Source organism: Rosa chinensis, chromosome 2, assembly GCF_002994745.2.
Source record: "Rosa chinensis cultivar Old Blush chromosome 2, RchiOBHm-V2, whole genome shotgun sequence".
Classification (NCBI taxonomy): Eukaryota; Viridiplantae; Streptophyta; class Magnoliopsida; order Rosales; family Rosaceae; genus Rosa; species Rosa chinensis.
In genome coordinates, this window is record NC_037089.1 from 14,999,625 (window position 1) to 15,015,384 (window position 15,760).

Below are 15,760 nucleotides of genomic sequence, written 5' to 3' on the forward strand. Positions count from 1 at the left end.
TTTGTCCTGAACAAAAATAGTAAATTGCATGAAAAATCCAAGATATATAAAATCAATAATAATTCATTTCATAATTTTCATACGGTTTAATAGAATACAAGAGGTGCCTCTATGTAATGTCCAGACACCCTCTTGAAATTCAGCAATGGGTGATAATGGAGCTCAGAATACCTCACTGAATGACTTTACTCTGCCTCTTCAACATCTGAAAAAATGAACTTGTAGTATAATGTCATCATTCATCTCCATAAGCTCAAATATGCAAACATCTCCGACTCTTAATGAATATTCCTCAACAAATGTGGCCCAGCCAGTAGAAAATGAAGCTAAAGATGGCTTAAATGCTATCAAATCCACAGGCCACAATCTATCTGTGACCTGAAGCATCACTTTTTGTTTCTTCCTTTTAATGAAACTCCAAGCAAAACTAGCTGGTACATGCTGCACAAATGGGAAAAAAAATAATGACTAGAGTCATCACTAGAGTATAGGTGATGGTGATCAATAAAAAGCCGGAACTTGAAGCAAAGATTGTAGAATCTTTATTGTCAATAATCGTACCACAACTGACTTCTCCATATGGGAGGAACCCAAAGTGACTTTGAAAAAGGGATTCTCTGAGACGAAGTTGTTGGCAGCTTCATGATGATTATCCAATGGAGCCGTCAAAGATGAAAAGGGCCTTTCAGTAACCTGCACACTTGTCTTTGAAATTTTGTTCTTGCCTATGACAAAATCACCTAGACACATATATTTATCTGATTACATTCGTTAACCTTAATTTGGGAATTTCTATTTCTAGTGGACTTACCAGTTTCAAGAGAGCCAGATACACCAATTCCACATATCACACCGCATTCAGATTCTACTTCTATTATCGGACTTCCCTTACTTTTGACTTGAAAAATTGCTCCTCTTCCACCTGAATATAAGAAAACGATAAAACATGTATGCATAGGTTAGCCGTTAGTGGAGCTAATGGACCAAAGACTCGCATATTATCAGATTACCTGGTGACAAGGGGCAATTTGCAGCTTCTGCGGCAGGATAAAAGACCACTTCAAATACAAATGCAATGCAGTTAATTAAGGTAAAGACACATGCATCACCAACTTTCAAATTATTCTCCCTTACAAATAGTGGCCAACAACTCTGGAATCTAGCTTCTGAGCGTTCATGATGATACTTCAATTGAACGGACCAAGTTCTTCCATCCAAAACTTGAAGGATCACAGTAGCAGGCTTCTTTGTAAGATGTCTATTGGAAAACGCAGATGGCACAGACTGAAGTGTAAAGGGAATGCAGGAGGAAGGGAAACTATAAGAAACATTTTGCAGTGAAAATGTAATATTATAAGCTTGCTTATGCTGGCATATATATGAGGGTTGTCTATAAAAAGCTCACCAAATAACCTTTTTGAATATATGAGCGCTGCATGACAACCTTGAAATAAGGCTTTTCAGATTTGGAAGCAATGTTTCTCTGTATTAAGGCTTTTTCATTTATATTTGATGTATGCTTCTCCCCACAAAACTCAGGTGATTGCTTTAAAAACCTCTCAGTGCTAGATGAGCCTCCGCCATCTATTTTTGCTGGAAAACCACTTACACCTGTCAAATTTATCGCACAAGATTACCAGACAAGTATGTTGCAAGCCTGCATCTCCAACAGTCTTGGCAGAACACACTATAAGAAATACTTTTTAAATTTATGTTCCATACTTTTGATTTTTGATGCAGAGCAATGAGAATCTTTGTTTTTCTTTGGATTCTCAAAAGGTTCGGTGTTCTCATTTTCAAACATCTGGTCTGTTTTACCAGTCAAACTTGTCTTCATTTTCTTGTAAGATTGACGACACGGTAATGGAGTTTTCTCCCTTGTTTTTGGGCTGGGTGGAATGTCCTCCAAGATTTCAACAGAGAATTCATCTTCAGGAGCTTCTTCCATCTTGGGCCTTTTTATGGGATAGTCAATCTCTGTGGTGCTTATATCAAATATGAAAACGTGGAATTCAGAATCCCCTTCATATTCAAAAACTAGAAAATCACCGATGCTAAGAGAGTAAAACTTTGAGAACTCTGGCCAACACTTCTCAAACCAAACCTTTCCATTGCTTCTTGTCACTTCTACTTCCCATTCGGAGCCACTTGGAAGCTTAAGACATACTGAATTTGATAGACACTGACCATATTCATTCACAAATTTCTTTGGAATGCCCTGCATTGATCACAACAGAATACGTGTCAAGTATAAGTACTAGCTCACAATTTAACAGAACAGTATCTGATTTTTTGTACTATAGCACAAGTGAGTTTTGCTCGAGTGAATCATGCTTGAATTACAATCTAATAGCACATACCTGAGAGGGGAACAAAAACCATTATCATATACATGTACATATATATATGTAAAGACCGAGAAAACAGAAGCAGAACACAGCTAGGTATCTAACTTGATTGGGAGAGATAACAATAATAAGCTAGTTGAGATCCCCTTGGCCCCAATACATATTGATAAAAAAGAATAACAAACATCTATGACATGCACTTGTATATTTTCAGTCTAAGATAGACGATATTCCAGAGTCTAATCCATCTCTTCAGAAACCATCATATCACTTGTAGTTAGTACATCCCTCATTCCTTCAAGTAAGTGGTTGAAGTAAGTTCGTAATTAACCATCAAAACCATACCCTTAAGTTTCATCTCTAATGTTATATAAAAGTAATCGACTTCTTTTCTAGATTCAAATTCGAGTGTACGTAGCTGCTCGATCAAGTGCATGCTCATTCATATATGCAAGTATTAGAAATAGATAGAGGAGGTACTATTTAGATAGAGGTACTTACAAGTTTGACGTCTCTAGAAGTATCATCCAAGATAACTTGGATAAAACGGGGAGTCGGAGAACAACATATTGGCCGGCGGCAGTCGTTTTCCCGGCTAAAAGAACTCATGCTTTTTAACTTCTTCGATAGCTATTTATCGCCAGATTTTTTAATATATAGAACAGAAAATATGGTAGAGTAGTGCACAGAAACGATTCTTCTGAGGTAACCACTGAAGAATCGTTTCATATGATAGACTGATCGCAACACAGTTTTTAAGTAATCTATTTCTTTCTAATGTTTTCTCTTCATACAAGTTCTAACGGTGGCTGAAGTAGGGTTTAGTGAACTACCGTCCATGAGTTTTTTTTTTTTTTTTTTTTTTTTTTTTTTGGCAGTGGAAGGATAATTTTTATTAGATAAACAAAACTTTACAAACACAAACACACTTACAAAGCCCACAGTGTGGGGAAAACGCAAACAAACAGAAGATAAACAAAACAAGTGGGAACAACCCATCATTATCCATCCAATTAGCAAACCCTCCAAGGGAGGAATGGACAGCAGCATAAACATAACCAGCCACCTGTCGACTAGTTAAGTGACCCAGAGACGTCACAGTACTGTTTGCCATCAGAAAATTGGAATACACCCAGTTCATCCAGACATCGGAGCACCACCACAGGTTCAGCCCAATTGTAGACCCAACGGAGAAGGAAATAGCTGGTGCTAACACCGCCACAAACCGATCCATTGCGTGATACAGAGACACCACGAGGAATGCAACTGGTGAACACACCAAATCCCATGCAGAATCCAACAACCAAATCTCAAAACCAGACAAAAACGCCATCGAACACCATCAGCAGATCGCCAGGCAAGAAAATGCCAGGCGGAACGGTAACCAAAGAAAACATAAAAAAGAAATAGGAATCGAGAAAGGCAGCAGCAGAAACGCTGACGTGCCGTTGTAAGACATACGATACAACACCGAAGTCGGAGCACCGAACCGGTGAACATTCGTTGAAAAAACTGATTGGTGAGGGAGACGTGCACCTGTTGTGTGAAGAAACTGAGAGTTGAAAATTGGGAGAAAGGTAGGGATAGGTAACCTGAGATCTATAGAAGAGGAAGATTTGGGTGATAGGATAAAGGAAGAAAACTAAAGGGAAAAACAAACCTGCCACCGAAACGGTTCGGGATGAAAACCACGGAGGGGTTTAGCTGAAGAGGAAGAGAGAAGCGAGAGCCTCTCTCTCCTAGGACAACTACCGTCCATGAGTTTGATCTTCCCCTTAAAAAAAAGGTTGATTGTCAATTGACCAAATGGTTGCATTTTTTTTTTTTTTTAATAGGATTTGATGTTGGGTCCTTGACCAAAACAAAAGCTCCAAAATGAGCAAAAAATATCTTACTTATTCTAATAACTGATTTTTATTTTTACTAACCCAATTTAAAATAAAATGACAAGTTTACCCTCCATCTAATTAATGAATTACATCCATGCCATCAATTTTCTATCCTCTCTCTATCCCTCTGCGAATTGCGCTCTCTCTCTCTCTCTCTCTCTCTCTCTCTCTCATCACTCTCCGATCTACTCTCTCTCACCGCCACTGTCATTTTCAAATTATGCCGCCGGTCTCACCAGGCTCGCCACGTCGCCGGAATGGTTTGGGTAGCGGAGGCCAGGAGATTTCGTCGGAGCCAGTTTTGGAGATCGTCTCCGAGCACCGGTTATGGACAGAGGCGACGCCGGTTATGGACATCGTCTCCAAGCGCCTCCGCCGCTACTTCACCGCCTGCGACATCTTCAACTCCACCAGCTCCCGCTTCAACAATCTCAATGCTGGCCAGGGAGCAGAGGACCGCAAGAAGGACCACCACTACAAAATCATCACCAGCAACTCTTATGCTGGATACGACGGTGCCGACCCGACCCGGTCAGGGCTTTGCCTTGTTGGAATTTGGATCTCCATGGTTGGTTCCTTATATTCGAGTCCAGTTTGGCACAGTTTCGAGTCCTGCAATTTTGATTTGATTTGATTATTATTAGTCTTACATGCAAACAAAGGTGAAAAGCAAACCTAGGCTTTTGGGTTTTTTATTTCTTTTATTTTATTTTATTTTTTTTATGACAAACATCAGCTTTTGGTCAAATTGTTTGGTTGAATACTGTTTTGGATGTTTTGAACTACAGAGAGAGAAAAAATAGGGGCAGAAGGTCTAGAAAGAAGGAAAAAAGAAAAAAAAAATATTGGGGGGCAATAGACGTTTTGAATTAATGTAATCTTCTCTTTCTTTTTTCTTTAATCAAAGTTATATTTGTGTAATTTCAGAAAAATTAGTTCTCATTTCTGTAATCGAAACATCTATTGAGGGGCAATAGACGTTTTAAAATTGATATAATTTCTTCGTTTTTTTTTTTTTAATCAAAGTTTTAGGAAGATTAGTTCCTATTCCGGCTACTGAAAGTTCTATTGGGGGGCAATACATGACTGATAGTCGTCTATTAGGGGCAATAGATGTGTATTGGGTGCAAAAAAACTTTCCGGTGAGATTTTCAGCAAATTCCTGCAGGCGGTAGCCCGTGACAGGACTCAGGCTACCGATGACAGGACTCCAGCGGCCGGTGACCAGAATCCGGTGAACGTTGACCGGATTTCGGCGATTGGTGACCGAACTTCGGCGAAGTCTCCAATGGTTTCTCTCTCTTCCATTTTCTTTCTCTCTTTCTAAGTAACAAAGGGGTAAGGGTAAAATGGTATTAAAAAAAAATTAAAAAACAAAAAAAAAATCTTAATGGGGTATTAGGGAAGACCTCCTTAGACTGTTTTGGGTAAGAGAGAATTAAAAAAACTTAATGGGGTAAGTGGGAAAAAAATCTCTAAAAATGGGGTAAATAGACAAAAACCCTTTGATGTTATTAGATATCAAAGCCATAAAAACAGGCCAGAGTCTAACAGAACTTACATAAGAAAATTGGGACAAAACCGGATAACCTATCTAAGTCACTCAACTCATTAAAATCTAAAGAAACGCTCGTTGAACAGCAAGCCAAAACTAAGCAAGAGTAGTCTCACTCTCTAAGGAAGAAATATTCATCTAGTCTAATATGTCACTCACGCAATTGTGGTTCAAATATCAACTAGAAACGTCTTAGAAAAGCCTATAGAAATTACCCCTACTTCAAAAGGCTTGAGTCCAGAATGTCTAAAAGCCGAGATAGCTTAAGAGAGCGTTAGTCCCTTCCCCTTAGGGTACGTTGGAACTGACACCATCCTCAGCCTCCTCAGTAGCCAACAACCTCGGAAATAGATTGCTCCTTGGGATATTCTTGAAGGTCTGCAGCCTTTCTCCAAAGTTGAGTCCCCCACGAACAAGCCCAGTCATCAATACTGGCCCATTGAAAGCAGCCCCAAGAAACTCCATCCCAGAAGCCCAAATTAGCCAGATCAAAGTCAAGCCTAGTTCAAAACTAGGGTTTGCCGCCTGTTTTTTTGAATCTTCCCCGCAGCTTGCCGCCGCAGTCACCAGCGCTGCCAGACCAGTCCCGGCCAATCTGCGCTCCGATCCGGCCACCGCCGAAGCCATCTTGGCCATTCTACCGTCGTCGCATATCACTGGAAACCTACAGCACCACAGCCCGACTCGGGTGCATCCCGACTCGACTCCACTACCAGCGTCTCCATTCACCTCGATCTGACCCCTGATGTGGTCAACCGAAGCCGGCCTACGACGCAGAGCCCGAGCGCAGCGAAAGCTGCAACTGCGAACGACATGATTCGCTAGCCCACGTCGAGAAACACCACCCTCAACCGAGAATCTCCTCAGCCGGAGTCTTTGGGAAACTTGACCGCGATCCCAGCGCTAGTGCAGAAGTGACCACAGTCTCTCCACACCCGGGCCTCCGCCATCTTGCTCCTGCATGGTCTGGAGAGCACGCGCCGTCATCACGAAATTGGAATTTCGCCCAACCGGGTCGCTCCGCAAGTTTCTGAGGCCCTCTCTCCATCCCTCTTATATTGGTCTTCTTTGTGTGACCAAATGGTTGCATGCCAAACCTTATTTTATGGAAAAATGTAAATAAAAGAAAACACAAAAAACATATATATGAAAAATTGAAGAAGTGTGAGCTAATTCGACGTTCTTACTTTTTTTAAGTTTTTATAGCAAAAGGTGCATTGCACGGTATGAGGCTAGTGATATAACAAATGTAGCACTACTGAATTGCATTACAAATGAAATACCCTTAAACTAGAAGTTGATTAAGATTTAAATCATTCTAAACTAGATACATGATCAAAGTTATTCACTTTATTATCAGACTTTACAAAAGTTAACTGGATCCTCTTGAACTAGTAATTTTCCAGACCCTCTTGAACTGCAGCAAAACAAGTAGTGGTTCATTTGAAAATGTGAACCTTCAGTACAATTTCCTTCATCTCCGTGAGCTCAAATATGCAAACATCTCCTTCTTCTAAACAATGTTCCTTCGCAAATGCAGCCCAACCACCACATAAACTGGCTGAATAGTTACTAGGAACCAAATTTACAGGCCATGATCTATCCTGAACCTGAAGCTTCACGGTTTGTTTCTTACCTCTTTATGAAACTCTTGAAAAAACTAGCTGGTACATTCTGCATATGAAAAAGGTGTAAACTAATGAAATATATTGGTGATTAATTTTAGAACTAGAACCTGATCGAGTTTGCATGAAACTTTTGTGAATGACCATACCACATTCTTCTTCACTCTCTGGATTGACCGCAGAGAGACTAAGAAGAAGGGATTCTTTGAGACGATTTTATTGGCAGCTTCAAGACTGACTCTTTAAGCCCTCAAAGATGAAGAAGGCTTTTGAGTAACTGGCTCATAAATCTTCAGCGTCTTGTTCTCAACTATAAAAAACAAAAAATAATCAGATATTATCCCTGACTTGAAAGTATGAAATGTTACATTCTAGTGGACTTATCAACTTCAATAGATGTAGACACACCAATTTCACAATTCATGTTGGATTCAGCTTCAAATATGGGTCTTTTCTTTTCTTCGACTTGAACAATTGCTCCTCTGCCATAGCCTGCACTCCCCCAAAACCACAAAGAAAACAACATACTCTGAAAGTTAAGCAGAGAGTTTATGAAGCAAAAATTAGGATGCATGTTGGCATATCTACCTGGTGAGAAGCGGCAATTTGTAGCTTCTATGGTGGGGTAAAAGAAAACTTCAAAGGAAAGCTTATTGCAGTCAATAAGGACAAAGACACATACATCCCCAACTTTCAAATTATTGTCCCTCACAAAAGATGACCAACCACTTCTCCATAATCGAGCTTTTGAGTTTTTATGATCATACTTGAACATCACAGACCAAGTTCTTCCATCTGATACTCTAAGGATGGCAATACCAGCAGGCAGCTTGATAAGATGTCTCTTTGCAAATTCATATGGCAAACTCTGAAAAACAAAATGGACAGGCAGACACTAAAAACACATATTTATGATTGTTCTAGAAGGAAGAAGAAGTGGAGGATGTCATGCTAGTAGGGATCTACATAGATGGCTTACAATAGTACCGCCATGGATATGAGAGGGCTGCATAGCCATCTTGAAAGAAGGTTTATCAGATTTGAAAGCATTAGCCCTTTGAAGAGCTATAGCTTTCTCAGTTGTAGTCAATGGCTTCATCCTCCCAAGATTCTCATGGCATGTTTGCTTTGGAAATCTTTCAGGCCTAGAAAAGCATCCACCATCAGTTTTGGTGGCAAAATCAGTTTCCCCTGTTGAATATTAAAGCCAACAGGATATTACAATCTACAATAACAGTGACACTGCATCTTATTATTTGTTTTCATAAGAAAAATTTTATCCCACACTTTTCATTTTTGATTTAGAGTCTCATGCATCACTTCGTAAGGCATGTATACTGAGTTCACAATTCAAAACAATGAGCAAAAAATGTGTTATGCAGAAGGCAAACCTAATGGAGTTTCAAATTCACAAACCTAATGGAGCAAAACAGGTTACTTGTGATGGCATTAAATGAACGAACTGAGGTAAAACACTGGATATATATTCCTTACTTTTTATTTCTGCTTTGGAGCAATGTGAATCTTTGTTTGTGACTGGCTTCTCTAACACGACCATGTCATAAGGCTGAGTGTTCCCATTTTCAGAAATCATGTCTAGTTTACCGCTCAAACTTGTCCTCATTTTCTTGCGAGGACAGAGTGATGAAGAATTCTCCCTACTTTTTGGGCAGGGAGGTAAGTCCTCCGAGATGTCAATAGATAAATCATCTTCATCAGCTTCTTCAATCTTGGGTATTGTCAAGGGATAATCAATCTCTGTGGCACTCGTATCAAATATGCAAACTTCAAAGTGAGAATTCCCTTCATATCGAAAAACTAGGAAGGTGCCGTAGTTTAGAGAGCAGAATCTAGAGAACTCTGGCCAACCCCTTTCAAACCAAGCCTTACCATTGCATCTTGTCAATTCTACTTCCCACTCAGAACCACTTGGCAGCTTAAGACATACCGAATTTGAGAGATCTTCGCCATATTTTATCATAAATTTCTTTGGAATTTTCTGCACAACAGAATGTGTCAAGCTAATAAAGAACTACTTTTTTCAGACAAATTCTGTTAGAAAAAAAAAGAAAAAGATATATATGGTTAAGAATTAAGATCTATAAGATGACTCTTAAACAAATGAACCATAAATCTTAAACAAACCCACATGATATTACAACAAATCGGACAGAATGAACCAAATCACATACCCATCCTCTTCTGAAATAGCAAACTTAACAGCCGATTAAACAAAATCACATGCAATCCTCTAGAACATATCATTTATAAAACGCTAGCTTTACAGCCATCATATATACGTACTTCAGATGGAACCATACATGCATAAATCAATAAAAACAGAATAAATGGGAAAAAACTAATCCAGTATAAGATCAACAAGTAGAAGAATTCATGCATGCATGCAATGACTAACAATAACAAAGTGTGTGTGTGTGTGTGTGTGTAGAGAGAGAGAGAGACAGAGGAACATTACCAGTTTGTGTTCTCTAGAAGTGTCCTCCAGAATAATCTTGAAAAAATGGGGAGTTATAGCACAAAAGATTTTCCGGCCAAGAGAACCCATTTCTGAACTTTCAAAAGCTTTATCACGTACTGGTTTATGGATGGAGCAGAAGAAACTGTACGTTGTTTCTGAAGGTTTGTTTTGTTTCAGTTTGAGTTTTCTTCTATTCCCCAGAACTTATCATCTAAAGACCAAATGAATATCATCCTCTCATGTGCAAGGAGCCAAGGAGGAATTGTCACTGCTCAGAACTCAAAACCCAATGATTACTTGATTCTACTAGTCTACTCAACCTTGTTTATGTTTTATAATTTAAAATTATAATAATCTTAATGTTGTCCTCGAAGTTCGAAGTGAATAATTTATCAAAGCTGCATGCAAAAGATATCTGCCACTGGCCACAAATCAAGAAAGAAACAGAATCTTTTACTAGATTTTCTTATTCCACAAGCCAAGTGAATAGTGTCACTTCCAATGGCGGCATGCCTAAATCAGTGCCTTGGAAATGATCTGAATCATGAAACCCTTTTCTTTTTCTTTTTTTCTTTTTTGCGGGGGCTGAATCATGAAACCTTGAAATCAGGTATACGTAAAAACAATCGGTGATAATTTCAAATTTCAATTTTTGTAAGAAATACATAGCGGATGTTCTATACTGGCCATAACCGGTCCTTAATCTGAAAACAGAAGTTTTTGATCTAGTGAAGGAATTTCATTCACATGTGTAAAGAACAATACAGAACATGAGATATATTAATGGGCCAAATTGTAACATAACTCCAGACCGTCGGGCCTAAACCTATCTTTCTAAGTACCACATTCAGAGCCGGACCTGACATGAGGCTCGTGAGTCCGTCGTCTCAGGTCAAATGTCTAGTAGGGGCCTAATTTTTTTTTTTTTTCTAGGGGTATTTAAAAAAATTATTAAGTAAATAAAATGCAAGTCTTTTACTAAAAAATGAGATTGGTTTAGTTGGCAAATTGCATTCCTTTTTTTTATGTTACTCATAGCCTAGGTTTGAATCCCCTTTCTGTTGTGTATTTATTTTTCTTTTCAATTTTCTTTTGTAAATATTTTTTGGCTATTTTTTTTCTTCTCTATAAAAAATGTAGGCCCATTTTTATTTTTCACCTCAAGCCTCAAAATCTTAAGTCCGGGCCTGACCACATTTTGAGAAATCTTTTCATACTCTTAATTGAATCCAATTGAAGACAAGGTAAGAGTTAGGCACTCTCTCTCTCTCTCTCTCTCTCTCTCTCTCTCTCTCTCTCTCTCTCTCTCTCTCTCTCTCTCTCAAGAAGAGGGCGACTAGGGTTTCCTTAGGTAAGCTTGGAGGCTCTCGTCCGGCGGCTCCCGTGCCGTGCCAGGCTTTTAGCCCTGTCAGTAAGCGGTGAGTGCAGCAGGGCGGGGACTTTTTTTTATGGCTGTTTCTCAGCCTGTTGCTGCGGCGGCGTGGCTCAAACCTTGACGAGTTTGCAAGCCTTGTGGTGGTCTTGCATCTTCTGATCGCTTAGAGGCTCTGGCGAGAGCAGTTTGGTGGTATCGACATTTTGTCCCTTGATCGGAGGTTGTTGGCGGGATAATGTGAAATGGGGTTTTGACGGGCTCTTTTGGATCGAAGTTCTCCTATCTGATATGGGTGCTTTGGGGGAGGTGGTGCTTCTTGTCGGCGTGCTGACGATAATGGAGGATTGGATGGTGGCCGACGGCTACTCGTGGCGGTGGCTAGAGTCTTGTAACCTTGGTGAAGATCGTGGTGGCTGCTGCAGTTTGGAGTTGGCTAGGGTTTGAGTGCTTTTGGGTCTGGGCTTTGCTTTGGGCCCAACTTCATTTTTTTGTTATTTCTTTTTGTCTAATAAGGCTTCCTCTTTTACGGGTGGATGCAGTGGGCCTTGGCCTTGTTATTCCTTGTATACCTTGTTTCTCTAGGACGTTACAATGTGCCCAAGGATCAGTACTGATGTACACCATGAGGGTCTTAGGCGGATGTACTGATTTTTTGGTGTTGTAGCTTCTTAGTGTTCAAGGCGTAGTAGTCTAGGCTAGTAGCAAGGTTCTAAAAATCGGCCTAGGCGGCTCCACCCCGTTCCGATTTTGGCCTAGTCGAGCAAGCTAGGCGCTGGGTAGAAAATCGGCCGCCTAGGCGGCCTAATCGGTGTTGGGCGGTTGCGTTTAGGCGCTTTTGTTTTTTTTGTTTTCATATCTCTTAAGACATGAAACAAAATCGACGAAGATTAGAAGATAGGGTTCTGGGTTCAAAATCGCCGCCCCCCCCCCCCCCCCCCCCCCCCCTTTCTCTCTCTACGGCATGCCCTCTATTCTCAGCCTCTCTCCAACAGCCGTTAACATTATTGAGTTACTGCCTTGCTGGTAAGTCGAATTTCAATCAAATTTCTGACTCACAATCTCACAATTTCAGTCGAAGACTCAAACTTTTCACTCTTATTTGCTGTCTTCGACTCTTCCTTAATCTGTGAAGCTGCAAGGCAAAAATTTTGGGTTTGATTTCTGGGTTCACGCTAGGTGATTCTTCAAGATCAATTTCTGGAATTCTGGGTTCAAGCTTGGTGATTTACTGGTTCTTCAGGCTTGGTAAGTTGCCCTTGCTTCGATTTCTGGGTTCGGATTTCTTCAAGCTTGGTTCGAATTGCATCTGTTTTGCTATACATATGAGATGAAATCATGAAATTTGTATATGTAATCTGTTTTGCCTTTCTGGGTGTCGAAGTTCAAGCTGGATGAAGTTTGATTGAGCTGTTTTGGAGTTTGATAGTTTGGTTACAAACTTGAAATTTTGAAATTAAGTTGCATCTGTGGTTGTATTTGTACTCTTGAATCTGTTTTTCCAGTTTTAGATTGGAATTAAGTTGTTTTTCCAGTTGTATTCAGTGATTTGTATTTGTTTTCGACTTTTGCCACTGCCAGTTTTGGAATATATGAAAATACTCTGTAACCTCTGTCGTGCCATGCTACTCTGCTAGTTTTGACTTTTGAATGAAATGGAAATATGTATTGTGCTCTCACTGCTCAGTGCTCTGGCAGCTCTCCCAATTTTGGCTGATATGAAAATATGTATATGTTCATTTAATATGTTGTGCTAATGTACTCTGTTTGTTGTTCTTAGTTTTTAAATATACTAATCATTCATTCAATTGTTACTTTGTTGGTCCATGATTCCATGGATATTACGTGCTCTGTTGTCCATATGTTGTGCTAATGCGGTCTGTTTGTTGTTCTTAGTTTTTAAAAATATTAATCATTTATTCATTCAATTGTTACTTTGTTGGTCTAAAATTCTATGGATACTGCATGCTATGATTCTATGGATACTGCATCTGATATATCATTGTTGTTGAAGATTTTATTCATATTTTAAGTATTTTTACTATTTTCAAATATTATAATTTTTATTTATATAATTATATGTTACAAAAATAAAAATAAAATTTAAATAAAAAAAAACCGCCTAGTCCCCGCCTAGGCGCCTGGGCGCTAGTCCCTGGGTTTCCGCCAGACTAGCGCCTAGCGTTTTTTAGAACCTTGGCTAGTAGTCATTTTTAATGTGCAGTCAGTGCACTACTTGAGCAATGACTATAATATGAGGGGTGTTTGTACCCTTCATGCTTGACCGAGTGAGGTTGTATGATTTTATCTTCCGTTTCCCTCAAAAAAAAAAAAAAAAATTGAAGACAAGGTAAGGGATTAATTGATCATAAGTCTGGGATGTTCGAATTTGTATGAAATATTTCAACCTCATCAATCACCAGACAAATAGAAGTCCAGCAAAACGTAGTCCATAAAGTTATAAAGTGACATGCCAAACGCCTCTTTCAGAATCATTTAAATTTTTAATCGACATCTGAAAATGTGAACTTTCAGTACAATGTCATTGATCTCCATGAGCTCGAATATGCAAACGTCTCCTTTCTCTAACCCGTTTTCTTTAGCAAATGCAGCCCAGCCACCAGAAAACTTGGCTGAATTCTTGCCGAAGCGAATCACCTTTACAGGCCACGATCTATCTTTAACCTGAAGCTTCAGGGTTTGATTCGCCTCCTTAATGAAACTCTTGACAAATGCAGCCGGTACAGACTGCATCAAAAGGGATGTAGTAAGTAATTATAAATATAAGTTGGTGATTTATTTAGGACTAGAACTTGAAGCAAGGTTGTCTGAAAATGTTGACAAGGACCATACCACATTTGACTTCTCTTTATGGAGTGACCCAAGAGTGACTAAGAAATAGGGATTCTTGGGGACGAACTTGTTGCCAGCTTCAAGATTAACCCTTGAATCCCTCAAAGATGAAGAAGGCCAATGAGTAACCTGTCCACTAATAATTGGCTTCTTGACTACAGCAAAACCAACAAATAAAATTAAACTGATTAATTTCCTTGACTTGAAATTTGGGAATTCTCATTCTAGTGGACTTACCAATTGCAAGAGAGCTAGATAGACCAATTTCACAATTCATGTCACATTCTGATTCAACTTTAATTATGGGGCTTCTCTTTTCTTCAACTTGAATTGTTGCTCCTCTGCCTTCCCCTAAAACCACAAAGAAGACAGCAAATTATGTAGAGCTAATGGAGCACAAAGAACTTAGCAAGTTTACCTGGTGGCGAGGGGAAATTTGGAGCTTCTACGTTGGGAAGCGCAACTTCGAATAAAAGTTCAATGCGGTCCATAAGGATAAAGCCACACACATCCCTAACTTTCAAATTATTGTCCCTTACAAATGCTGACCAACCATTCAGTAATTGAGCTTTTGAGTTCTCAAAATCATACTTGAATTTTACAGACCAAGTTTTAACAGACGAAGTTCTTCCACTCGAAACTTGAAGGGTGGCAATGCCAGCAGGCAGCTTAATAAGATGTCTCTTGGAAAATTCAGATGGCAAAGACTGCAAAAGAAAACTGTAAGAATAATCTTATTATTATTATTCTAGCAATAAAAAGATCATAGTAATTCACTAGAGATGTCAAGCTGGAACAGCAGGTTGTCGTACCAAAATACTTTTATGGATATTAGAGGGCTTCATTGAGATCTTGAAAAAAGGGTTGTCATCAAGCTTGAATGCAGTAGCTCTCTGATGAGCTATAGCATTTTCAATAACCTCGTGATCAACTGTTTGTTTTAGGAATCTTGGAGTGCAAGAAGAGCCTCCAGCTGTATTTTTCTTTGCAAGAAAATCACCTTTCCCTGCTATAGATTACAATAGGATATTAGATGAACAATGGCATTGCATCTTGTTAAATAGTTCTGGCATTAAACAAAGTATTTCTATACCTTTCATCTCTGAATTAGAGCAATGTGAATCTTTGTTTGGCATTGACTTCTCAAACAAGACCATGGAATCAGGTTGAGCACTCTCATTTTCAGAAATCCTGTCTGATCTAGTACTCGAGCTTGGTCTCATTTTCTTGCAAAGAGGATAATCAGGATATAGTAATGAAGGTTTCTCCCTTGTTTTTGGGCAGGGTGGAAACTCCAAGATTTCAATAGATAAATCATCATTTTCATCTTCATAAATCTTGGGCACAGTTATAGGATAATCAATCTCCGTGGCAGTCCTATCAAATATACATGCTTCGAATGTAGAATTCCCCTCATATCGAAAAACTAGGAAGTTACCGCAGTCAAGACAGCAGAACCTAGAGAACTCTGGCCAACCCTTTTCAAACCAAGCCTTACCCTTGCATCTTATCAATTCCACTTCCCATTCAGAGCCACTGGGAAGTTTAAGACAGACCGTATTTAAGAGATCCTCACCATATTTTATCAGAAATTTCTTTGGAATTTTCTGCACAACGAAATGTGTCCCGCTAAATTAAA

General features: G+C 39.3%; 3 protein-coding genes across 3 annotated transcripts; all 3 read right to left on the reverse strand.

Moving 5' to 3' along the window:
- Positions 1-199: 199 nt before the first annotated feature.
- On the reverse strand, positions 200-4,128 carry LOC112183764 (B3 domain-containing transcription factor VRN1). Its single transcript, XM_040513271.1, has 6 exons — positions 2,850-4,128; positions 1,723-2,218; positions 1,406-1,611; positions 1,011-1,284; positions 562-922; positions 200-441 (listed from the first exon to the last, which is right to left on the reverse strand). The coding sequence occupies exons 1-5, from the start codon at positions 2,955-2,957 to the stop codon at positions 741-743; spliced, it is 1,266 nt and encodes a 421-aa protein (XP_040369205.1). The 5' UTR covers positions 2,958-4,128; the 3' UTR covers positions 200-441; positions 562-740.
- Positions 4,129-7,288: 3,160 nt separating this feature from the next.
- On the reverse strand, positions 7,289-9,078 carry LOC112183765 (B3 domain-containing protein Os11g0197600). Its single transcript, XM_024322100.2, has 6 exons — positions 8,912-9,078; positions 8,397-8,608; positions 8,006-8,285; positions 7,826-7,909; positions 7,567-7,727; positions 7,289-7,466 (listed from the first exon to the last, which is right to left on the reverse strand). The coding sequence occupies exons 1-5, from the start codon at positions 9,039-9,041 to the stop codon at positions 7,660-7,662; spliced, it is 774 nt and encodes a 257-aa protein (XP_024177868.2). The 5' UTR covers positions 9,042-9,078; the 3' UTR covers positions 7,289-7,466; positions 7,567-7,659.
- A 4,667-nt stretch (positions 9,079-13,745) lies between these two features.
- On the reverse strand, positions 13,746-15,344 carry LOC112185889 (B3 domain-containing protein LOC_Os12g40080). Its single transcript, XM_040513272.1, has 6 exons — positions 15,215-15,344; positions 14,934-15,127; positions 14,540-14,828; positions 14,359-14,472; positions 14,122-14,276; positions 13,746-14,016 (listed from the first exon to the last, which is right to left on the reverse strand). The coding sequence occupies exons 1-6, from the start codon at positions 15,342-15,344 to the stop codon at positions 13,765-13,767; spliced, it is 1,134 nt and encodes a 377-aa protein (XP_040369206.1). The 3' UTR covers positions 13,746-13,764.
- Between the last annotated feature and the right edge of the window lie 416 nt (positions 15,345-15,760).